This window comes from Sinohyriopsis cumingii, unplaced genomic scaffold (assembly GCF_028554795.1).
Source record: "Sinohyriopsis cumingii isolate HCF-2022 unplaced genomic scaffold, ASM2855479v2 utg000741l, whole genome shotgun sequence".
Taxonomy (NCBI): Eukaryota; Metazoa; Mollusca; class Bivalvia; order Unionida; family Unionidae; genus Sinohyriopsis; species Sinohyriopsis cumingii.
In genome coordinates this window covers 1,681,223-1,693,299 of record NW_028315927.1, presented here as the reverse complement: position 1 = coordinate 1,693,299, position 12,077 = coordinate 1,681,223, and the positions used below count along the sequence as shown (strand labels likewise).

At 34.9% G+C, this 12,077-nt stretch overlaps 1 protein-coding gene across 3 annotated transcripts in view; it reads left to right on the top strand.

The window, feature by feature from the left end:
* The window catches only part of LOC149773257 (uncharacterized), a 66,360-nt gene that overhangs the window by 42,093 nt on the left and 12,190 nt on the right, over nucleotides 1-12,077 (top strand). For 2 of the 3 annotated variants that reach the window (XM_089946548.1, XM_089946546.1), the window contains one exon: nucleotides 9,908-10,006. In XM_089946548.1, coding sequence (XP_089802674.1) covers nucleotides 9,908-10,006 — 99 coding nt within the window. Of the gene's footprint in view, nucleotides 1-9,907; nucleotides 10,007-10,338; nucleotides 10,923-12,077 lie in introns of those variants that run through there. The other variant, XM_089946547.1, reaches the window with a different exon arrangement.

The following is a 12,077-nucleotide window of genomic DNA, read 5'->3' as shown; positions in this document are numbered from 1 at the left end:
ACTAGAATACAAGGCGAACTCAAATTTTACTTGGTTTGATGGAGTCATTCTCCATGAAATACTAAATTTCTTTTTTTAAATATCAGAGAGGATCCATCCTATAAGGATGTTGTTTTACAGGCGTATACTGCTACTAGTACTTCTACTACTACTACTACTAAAGACAATACCATAATACAATGTTGGATTAATTGGGTTGTTATTTGCGCACATTTTGCGTCCGGTGCAAAAATAATGACTGGCTTTAATTTTGTCAAGGATGTGACGGGAAGGTTATAGTTTTTTTTTTATTTATGCCTATTTCCCCTTGAGTTTTCATTAATAGTGTCCAGTATCGTTACATACGCCGGTCCCCCTAGATTTGATTGAATCAGTAAAATCACAAGCCACTCGATTGTATTTCCATCCAAGTTGTTGTGGTTTTCGACGTTCGCTTTGATTTTGTTGCGAATGTAGCTTTTATTGAATTGCACAGCTCTTGCATATCAGAACATACATTTTGCAATGAATCGTGCCTGAATCTTTGGCCTTGTTTGAAGTTAGTTTGGCACATACCGGATGGTCCTTCATATCTTCAAGTCTACGGTACGTAACCATAGGAAGTTCTTGAAATACCAGTGCTTGCGTGAGATCTGTTGTAGGTTTGGGGATTCAATGTGTAAAGTTAGCACGAAGTTAGTCTTGTCATGAAAACATTGGCATACGAAGGTGACACGTTAGTGCATATGGCAGTAATATTAATTCGATGATTGTAAAACTTTAATCCAGAACCCGTGTTAAACGTTTTACAATATATAGATACGGCTTGTCAACTGAAAGATCTGGTTTAGTTATTTCGAGCTAAGTACTCGAGGAGTTAAAACGTATCCATGAGCTATTGTAAGATCTACATTTGTCTGTTATGATAAATAAATATTAAAATAATTTTTTAAGTATTCTGAACTCGAAGAATAAATTGGTCATTTGATTTCCAGGAAATGCTTGCATGCATATCGTTATGGCGTGGGAATCTTAAATTCTGGCCCTAATGTGTAAGGATATACCCAGTGTACAGTTCGGTCCATACGTTTGTAGGTAAAGAATTGTCAATATTGGTCATTTCCAAATATAAAATTGATTTCAAATATATTTTAGCACTATTTCGCGCACAGCCTGTATATCTCTATTGTTACGAGTCTATGCTCTTAAAGTAAGTAACAAAAGGGAGTAAAAAGCAACAAGCTTTGTAAATTTCAACAAATACTTTTTTCCTGAAAGTCAAAGTAAAAATGTAAAACAAAACAATTTACGGTATTTCGAATTAAGTCCGAAAATAATCCGAGAATTACAGGCAAAAATCTTAATGTTTAAAATTCTGAATAAACTTAAGTGGAACTCCAAATTTAAAAAAAAAAAAAACAACTAACAAACAATGCAAATAAAATATATATACTACTTCCCCTCATAGCGAGAAAGAAAAATCTATACAAATAAAGCATTCTGTTTACTATTATTCAGATACATGTGATCAAAGATAAGATGAAATTTTCTGAACGACACAAATTATATCTGAAGCAGTATAACATTACAAGACCTGTGAAAGTGCACCTGCTATTAAATTGTCTTTTCCTTAATGTGCTCGATGTCAATAATGTATTCCTGCAATATTAAGGTTGACCCGTATAATCCTTGATTTTGTTTTCATCTTGCCAATAAAAGTAAGGGGGTTGTGATCACTGAAATGAATACTCGGAGAAGAAGCTGAACTAATATGGATTTCAAAGTGTTGAAATGCCAACATCAAAACCAAAACATTCCTTCTCGAATGTGAAGTCATTTATCTGGTGCTTATTTAAATTCTTTGAAATATAACACACTGGATGATCCACACCATTCCTGTCTTCTTGAATCAATTCTGCAAGAAACCCCAACCTCACTTGTATCAACAGACAGTTTAAATGATTGACTAAGTTTTGCAGCTGAATGAACTGGTGCACTCTTTAATATGGCCTTTAACTTAGCAAAAGTCTACTGACATTTTTCGGAGCAATGAAACTAAATACATTTGTCAAGGGTTCAGTAATTTTGGAAAACTTGCAACAAACTTTCGTATAGTATCCAGACATACCCAAAAATCGCATCAGTTGCTTTTTGCTGATAGGCACTGTGAATTCAGAGATAGCCTTGGCATTAGTATCTATAGGTATAACGTGCCCAATGCCCAGGAATATGTCATAAAAATGTAACACAATTACGAGAAAACTCACCTTTGTATAAATTAATTGTCAAATTTGCATCTGTGAGCCTATCAAAAAATTACCGAATTGTTTTTATTGATCGTCATCGATGTCCGTGTAGATCATGACATCATCGATGTAAGCATCACACTTCTATAGACCAGATGTAACCAAGTTCATTAAACGTTGAAATTCACAAGAATAACCTTTCATCCCATCGGCAGTACCTTATACTGATAATATTCATCAGGAGTCACGAATGCCGAAAATACCTTTATCCTGTCTGTCAATAGAATTTACCAGCGGGATCCTTTCACCTTTCCATAGTCCTCACACATGTGGAAAGTATTGTCTGGTTTCGGTACATGTATATATAGTGAACTCCGGTCACGTTTACTCGGTTCAATAAAATGATTCTCCAGCAAATACTGACATTCTTTTTACGAACATTCCTGTTTGAGAGGGTTCATCCTCTACGGATGTTGTTTCACAGGTTGCGAATCTAGGATTTCAGCGTCATGGTAGAATTTACTTTTTCGTTTAGAAACATCTGGAAACATGTGATTATATTCAAGTAACAGCTGTTTTAGTTTTTTTGTTTTGTTGTTGCTGCAGATGTGAACGTTTCTGGTCCAGATTGTTCATAATTTCTGAAAGCCAAGATTGATTACTCCGAACGCGTTACAGTCCAACTGCATTTTATTGTTTAAATCCATTCAGTGTGGGACAGATACAACTTGCTTGATCGCATGATTAAATGGGCTATCTATATCAACATACCGTTATTACTTTAATGTATTTACATCCCAGGACTACTATTATTGTAATTTAACTCACTCATTTGCTTCCTGACTTCGTAAAAATCATAATACCTAAGGTGAAGAATTTTGTAATGAATACGCAAAAGAGACAGAACCCAATCAACGGTATGAAATGTTCCATTGTGGTTCTGTTGTTCGTTATTTTCACTTTTTGATTTAAATCGCTGGATGTCATTTTCATGCCTAACCTGCTGAAAAATTCGAGACACAAAATCGTACCCTTGATCAGATTGAACAGATTTGGGGAGTCCAAATGGTGTAAAATAAAACTTTATAAAAACCATTACTATTGTTTTAGTGTTAATATTCTTGAAATTAACCTTGTTGGATTCGCACATTATGGTCAACAAGTATTGGATGCTTGGCCAGGTCGTGGGTAATGGAGCGTTAAAGTCTATCATTATTCTGCTAACTGCTTCGTCAAATACAGAAATAGGTTATAGATGAGACTTAGGTATCATCTGATTGGATTTTCTAACCATTTGACAAGTATGAGAAGATCTACACTACTAAGAATTCTCTGTCTCTATGATTTTGGAACGCAGTTTGATAGTTCACCGACCACCTGTCACCAGCAGGTACTTAAGATGGTCTCCATTTTCTGATAAGGACCCCATTTTAAGATAATAGCCAACAGGTACTTGAGTGGATACAGGTTCATTACTGCCCTCTGCAGCAAACCGAAGATCTCAGGATCGTATTTCCTTTCGACAAGTACTTGTGTTTTGACACTCTGAATGGAATAAAGATAAATAGTACTTAAAAAAGGAACACTGTGATCAATACCTTCTGATTGATCCAAAGGAAGAGCAAACCCCGTGAAACGCCTGACCAACACAGATGTGAACTAAAGAAATGATTGTCTGAGCAATATCATTTTCAAGGGCTTTCTTGTCATAGCTCTACTAGCTGCACAAGCTGGGTATAAATCAGGGGTTTCCTATTTTAACAGGGTTGACTTTCTGATTCAAAAAAGATTTGTAAGTTACAAATTGATGAACCACAACCGTATCTCCATCTAGATCATTGCTTAGTAAAAATGAATACCCTGGATGGGTAAAGGCATAGTATTCCTACTGTCACTGGTTCTGAGACTTTCTAATGACAGATGTACACATTGAAGAGTAACATTAACAAAGCCGCACTATACTCTCCAAATAAGAAAACTTTCATTGGAAGAAGACCTATCAGAAAATGGCAAAGTACCTACTAATAAAATATTCTGAGAAGCTCCTGAAAATATTGACTTCTGAAACGGGGGTACTAACTTGATATTTATGATACAATCAAACCTGAATTTGTGTGTAAAGTGGCGGAGTGCATTATACTTGTCTGCTCAGATTCTTTTAACCTTAATTAGAATTCCCTTTCTTCCATTTCTCTTTGTCTTTGTATTTTTTCTCTCTTCGTTTGTCTAATTACATTTATTTTTCTTCTTTCTGTAACTGCTTTTGTTTCTCTCTCCTCTTTCAGCAACTGCAATTACCTCTCCCTGTCCTGGTTATCTAATTGCGTTTGTCTTTAGTGAAGCGCACGCTTTCTTAACTCTATTTCATTCTTGCATTTTAATTTCAATTTGATAATTTGCAACTTAGAGACAAATATGGAATTACCTATCAAATCCAAAGTATTTTTTTATCCAAAATATACTTTTCGACCAAATACTGGACCAAAAATGTTTTTATTTCTCGCTTTGTTAAAGAAGCCTTTGCCTCAGAAAGATCACATTAATTGGCAATGTAAATGTTTCTGGGTAGGATTTAAAGTAAGATCTTCAGTTTATAGAGACCGTAAAAGCTTGTTGGTTTCACCAACAAATTATTAAATGCGAAATAATATCTGGGACACAGGAAATTCTAAAACAATATGGTTTTTAATTTAAAAAAAATGTTTCATGAAATATTGTAGGGATATTCGTTTTCGGGACGATCCCCTACTTTTCTGTTTCGAGTGGAAGCTCTTAAAATAAGTATCAGGATAGAATGAAAAGCAACAAGGTTTGTAAAATTCCGAAAAACAATTATTTCCATAGAGACAAAGTGAAAATGATATTAAAAATAGACCTTACGGGATTGCGAATTTCATCCCAAAATAATCATATAATAACAGACACAAGTCCCCATTTTTCATATTTATGAATAAACTTTAGTAGAAATCCAAATTAAATACAACGCTGAAGCTGTTAATATACCTTTGGCAGTCAGTATCGTATTCTTTTAGCAATATTATTTTGTTCAAACAAAGTAATATAATTCCAGGTTTGAATTCACTATAAATCCCAGTGAAGAATTATATTTAATGAATGCTCTGTATCTCTATGGATTGATTGATTGATTGTTTATATTTTTACGGCACATCAGCACGAATTGGCTATTTAGCGCCAAACAAAGGTTCATATGTAGGGTTATTTAAAAGTGATAAAAGGTTTCGTATCGACCAGCGATATACAACCAAAGAGTTGAATGTAAAAGGACAAGATGGAAAAGGAAATAAATAAAGCTTCCCGATCAACGGGGAATGTAAACGGTGTATCTTAATGATAACAGATGAAAAGGTGTTGAATGGAAAGGACGGTTTATACATTACTTAAAACTTCCCAACGTTAAAGTTTAGAATAAATATTTACTTACGTTTATTGTATCAGAAAGTTCCTTCATGTCATGCACATTGTAATACTGATCGCGCGTAGGTTGCAGGTCAAAACACTCTATCATAAAGTGCTTAACAGTGAATGGTTCATTGCAAAAAATGGATTCTGGTGGGTCTTCACCTTTTAGCATGTGGAAGTGGGTGATGTAAGTATGACCAATTCGGATTCTTGCAATGACTACCTCCTCCCTACGCATGATTGTGAAGGAAGGAGTCCATTCTCCTAGAATTGGCTTGATTGCATGAAGTTTGTTATTCACTGCATCATTCAATGATACGTGCCACTTCTGACGAAAGGACGTTTTGACACTAGGTTTAAAATCAGTATACGGTATTTTAAAATCAGTTGGTTCTTTAGCAAGGGTAGATTACCAATAATCTATAAATCATTGAAGAGTTTCAAAAGAGATGTTAATAATGGTCCTGTAAGAACTGGTAATGTATTTCGTCAGGCCCAGCGGACGTATTATGGGCCTTGTCAAAAGCCTTCATAAGCTCTAATAGTGAGAACAGTTGGTTATAACTTTCCGAGTTGTTGGATGTGAATTTTAAACGTGATTTTTCTTTCTGAGTTTTCAATTTTTGGAAGGCTTCTGAATAATTAGATGATGAGGAATTTTGGAGAATGTGGCAGCAAGAACATTTACTATGTCACGTTTTGAACTAACATTGTTATTGTTCAGTTTCAGATGTCGGAGAGAATTGTGTTTTCTCTTTCCTTTTATTTTGCGGATCGTGTGATAAACTTTCTTAACGGAGGAACGACAATATAAAGTAGAAACAATCCTTCCATGATGCTCGTTTACTTTCTTTTGATTGTGTGGCGAGCTTTGGCCCGGAGAATACGATATTTACTTCAAGTTTGGGGCGTCGGACGATGGTTACATTTTTTCAATGCTTCTCGGCGTTGTCTAATGGCTTCCTTACATTTCTTTGTAAAGCAAGGTTTTGGGGTTCTTTTACAATTTGGTGAGGACTTGGTGATATATTCTTCTGCAATCTCGGTTAAAATATATGTAAAATGTTGAATAGGGTCATTAACATTGAAAACTGTATCCTCATTCAGCCTAGTTTTACAGAGTTTCAAACTTAGCCCAGTCGGCCTTCTTCATATTCCATTGTGGAATTACGTCATCAATTGTAGAGTTAATATTTTCAAGGAATATTGGAAAGTGATCACTGCTGTGAAGATCATCAACGACCTTCCATTCATAGCCCAAAAGCAGCAAAGAAGAACATATTGTCAAATCGATACATGTGTATGTACCCGTTCCTGGGTGTACATATGTCGGTGATTTGGTGTTATATAGACGCAACTCGTGTCTAGAAATGAAGGCCTCTATTTTAGTGGCCTCTGTCACTTATGTGATTTGATCACCGTAAAATGTTTGGTACTAGGTTGGTGTTTGGTGGTATGTTAATATAACAAAATGTAATCACTCGATGTAGAGTGACGTTTACAGCAATGGCTTGTAAATTTGTGTTTAAATGGATGACACTATGAGGGGCTCTGTTGTTCACAATAACAGAGACTCCTCCTGAGGCCCTGTCAACATTTTGAGAGTAGGTATTAAACAGGGAGTACTTTTTAAGTGTGATTTTTTCCGTATCTTTCAAAAACGTTTCCTGAAGGCATATTACTGCAAGATCATGTTCGTTTAAAATCAGAAGAATATCATGGTAGTTGGGTTTAAGTCTTCTACAGTTCCATTGTATGATGGTGTTCTTCATTACAAGTTTATATTGAAGATTCTGGAGTTAGCTGAGACCTTTTGCGGAGACAATCTGTTTGGTTATTTATCTGGAGGAGGTACAGGGTTGTATTTTTTGTTGTTAGGTCTGTAGCCACCTTGAGGACATGGAGGAGTTTTTTCTGCATCCATATCCTCAAAGTCTCCAAACCTATTGTGCAACTTTATGGGGTCATCAAATACCTTTTGCTGCCTATTTGTTTCAGCCTTTTTCTACTGTTTGGTGATCTTGTTGGTGGACTGTTCTTGAATGTTGGTAGAGTAGATATTGAGTTTTTCAGGGGTTTGTAATGCGGAATGTTCCAGCCGGAAGGGGATTCAGGTGGGTTTGTTTGGGTTGATGCGTCTTTCGTTGCTTTTCGGTTGCTTTTCACTATAATTGAGAAAGACGGGCCGGGGAGGGATATTCTAGCTTGTATTGTTGGCTTGTTGAAGGTGAGTATAATGGTGTTGGTGTCCTGCAGATTGTTGTTTCGTTTGATACGAATTCTGCGGATTGCATTGACACTTTCATTTTTCATCCCCTCGCTCGACGATTTCTTTGTCGCTGACTCCAGCTAAGTCACGGCAACGAATGACGCCTTTTGATGTATTAAGTGTAGAGTGGGCGAAACAGGTTACTGGAGCATCGTGAAAGGTTTTAATTTTATGGATATTTTCAGTATGTGCTTTGCGCTCGCACTCCAAATTAAATACAACGCTGAAGCTGTTGATATACCTTTGGCGGTCAGTATAGTATACTTTTAGCAACAGTATTTTGTTCAAACAAAGTAATATAATTCCAGGTTTGAATTCACTATAAATCCCAGTGAATATCTCTCTCCAAGAATCATATTTTATGAATGCGCTGTATTTCTAGGGAAACAAATGACTCAATTAAATAATTTGAAAAGATAAGTTCCAGCCCAAATGAAGTTCTGGGCACAACAATAATGCAAAATTGACTCTGCTTGCTCCTAAATCGCGAATGAATAATTTTTCCACTTACAGTATTATACAGTCATCTACTTGACGTGAGGATGCAATTAGCACCTTCTAAACAAAACTGTTATCTAATGGAAAATAACCACTAGGAAACGTCTTAAATTTTACAAAGTAAAATGTTAGTTATAATTAGAAAATATGTTAATAAAAGTATGATAAATAACCTAGACTATGTTGGGTACACTGGATAAACTGTAGGGATATTCCAATAACCTAGATCAAGATCCAAATGAACAGATTTCCTTCTGTTAATACTAATTCTGATATTAAACCCATACACGTAGAGAATTTTTCGTTATGTTTTAGTTGTTTACAGAGAAAAAAGTCAATAATTCAGTTTAAGTAGAAAACAAACTTGATTCTGGATAAGGTTACGTCCAACATACAATGCTACATTACAATAGCATATAATGAGAAAAAACTAAAAAATGCTAAGTGACAAACAATACAAATTAAATATTGATACCAGTATGTCTAAAGTATCGAAGCTACCGGCAATTAGGACAGGACCTATTCCTGAGTCGTGCCATGTGTACGGAGAAAATATGAATAAGGTTGGTAAATATACTTGGTTTTGATTTGTTCGGATAAACTTATAATGTCTTTAAAATGAATGGTGAGTTTGAAACCCATGTATAGAGGAAAACATTTTTCGTTCTGACGAAAAAAAAAAGAAAAAGAATTATATTGCACATATTAGCCAAAACGGAAGTTAATGATTGTTATATTGCATTTGTCTTGTACGTTTTCAAATTCGCGAGTATTTGTAACCAAATATTAATAATAAACACGACAAAAACTGGTTGTACTTTGACGAGTATTGTTCAATTTTAGAGGTTATAATCGAGAAATCATCGTTGATAAATTTCGTATTAACCTATAGATGTGTCGTATTTACCAATAGGTGTGTCGTATTAACCAATTTCTGTCTGTGAGTTGCCGCAGGAAATACATTTATTTTTAAAGCTAATTATTAATCTAACGACCTGTGAGCTAATGCAAATCGATAAATTTGCGGGTGGTCTTGGGTTCTTTTCCCGGACGAGTCATACCAAATACGTAAAAAAATGGTACTAACAGCAGACTCATTTGGCGCTCAGCATTAAGAGATTAGTGTTAGTACTGGTCGGACTGGTGTCAGGAGAAAGGAACTGGGTGGGACATGAGGTTTCATGTCTGTGGCATGATGCCCTAGTGCTAGATATCACTATAAACGGCAACGCAATAGACATTGTAGTGGTATGACTGAACAATTGTTAAAGCTACGTTCAAAATCCAATTTTCTCTCTCTCACACAGATATAAATCCTTAAGTTTCAATCAGTCCAAACTATCACCATGACGGTTACATTGGTAGAGGAGTCTGCATTATTGACAGAGTATGGATCAAGTGAACGACTAAAACAATCCTCAACATTTGATATTGATTAAAGAAACTGATATGAATCATTTAAGCTGCTTAGTTGTTCTATATGATTCTCATTCAGTTTTGGATGGGCATACAAGTATTGGAAGCAGTCCCCATGTCCAACACACCACCGAACAAAGTGGCCTGTGGGGAGCAAACTCGCCACCGCCGATTGTTGGTATGTACATTTTTGAAAACTATGCGATATCTAAGAGTTTCTTGGTAAAATAAATTCTAAATTAGTAAATTACAAATCTGCGTCTGTTTATAGTATATTTAGAAACAAAAGCCAACTAATATAGTAAAATTAGGAACAACTGTTTACATTTTTGAAAGAATCAGTTGAAAAAATATTATATTATAAAATGATTTTGAAACAATTATTTCGTTCGCAAACTAAAACTTAAATTAAAAAACCTACTTGGCTTATCGAAGTTTCATGCAACGAATTGTCTTAAATGATATATTCATGATTTTTACCTTTCCCTTTATTTATTTGTTTACTTTCAGGTTAAGTCAGGATAGAAAAATGTACATGTCTGGATAGTGCAGACTCTCATTTTCATATGGTTTCCAAAACAGGATCATTTGAGTTAGATATCGGTGTTGGCAACATTAAATATTTATGTCAATTCTTGTTTCTCTGAAAATGCATAGTTTTGCATATATTTTTCACACACACACATACACTAACACACATCCACATTAAAACACACACTAGGACACCCACGCACACGAGCACGCATACAAAAGCGCAAACGCAATACATGTCCATATATTTAACATTCAGGTTAAATGGTAGCATTGCTAGATCTGGTTGACCAACATTCATTGAATTGGTTATAGCTCTCTACCGGAAATCATATGTTAATAATAGGCTTGAGATCTAGTGGGGTGGGATGCATTATAGCCTTCTACGGGGAAATGTATTGAGAAGTTGGCGAGTCTACTAGTCCGTTTGCATGATGTACTATTTATAACCTCTGCGGGAATAGTAATGGTTTTCTTTAAAGAAAGACTCCAAACACACATAACTATAATCCTAAACGGATCGAAGTTTGTATAATGAATTATCTTTGCAAAGATACAAACATACTTTCATACAAGAGAGGGTAGCATATAAAACAATATGGATGAAATATACATATTCTCATACACAAGAAAAGTTTAGTTGTATAATAATAATAATAATAATAATGAGGACTTTATATAGCGCCTAATATTTAGAAGCTCTAAAAGCACCCTATGAAAAATGCAATGTTAACATCTTTGGTTTTACTATCTGCCAACATTATTTATACCATCTTTATGGAGTCTGCAGTGATCTATATCCTACCTATAGTATCAAACATGATGGGTGTAGTGACCAACATTCCTTTACTTACTATCCGAAACCCATATCAATACGTCGTGTGTAGTGACAAACACCCATTCATACACTAGCCAACAACCTTATTGTATCATGAACACTCTGTGTATAATGACCAGTACCCCACATCTATTGTCCAACAGACAAATAGCCAGTCTTATGCTATCCAACACACCACATTATACTGCTCTTGATATTTAATTTGCACTGTTTGTTTGTTAGGCTTTTTGTTATTTCATTTTCATTATATGCTATGGATAATTGTATTTTTGACCTTGTCCAAATTCAATTTCATTTCCTACCTGACCTGAATACTTGATTTTGGTTTCGTATACACCATGCTTATCTCAAGCTGAGTCTTGAACTTTGCAAATTCCGCAAGAAATGCCGCATCAACCTGTTGTTTACTATATGTTATATTATAATTTGTCATAGTCTTCCAATTACAACTAAGATTATATCTTGTAAGAATCAGGAACCTTCCATTTCATAATATTTGTTTCAGAAAATTCTCATTGAGAACTTAGGTCAGATTGATAACTGCATAATGTTTCTACTAGAAAAAAATATTTATTCATGTTTTAAGATCTCAGTATAATCACTTGTATAATTGTTGTATCCACTATTTTATTTGGGCTGGACATTTTGTTATTCAAATTGTTTAATTCAAGTGAGTCTCCTGTGGAAAAACAAAGTGATAAAAAGAACATTCTTGGAAATAAAGAGTTGTATTCAGTATGAAACTCTGCTAAGGACATATTCTTGGACTGTATTATTGTGATTGGCACATCACTTCGACACAGTTAACTAAAGGCACATCAATGCTTCCAGCGTTGGATTATTTATTTTTTATTACCACTTTAGTCATTAGAAATCGTGT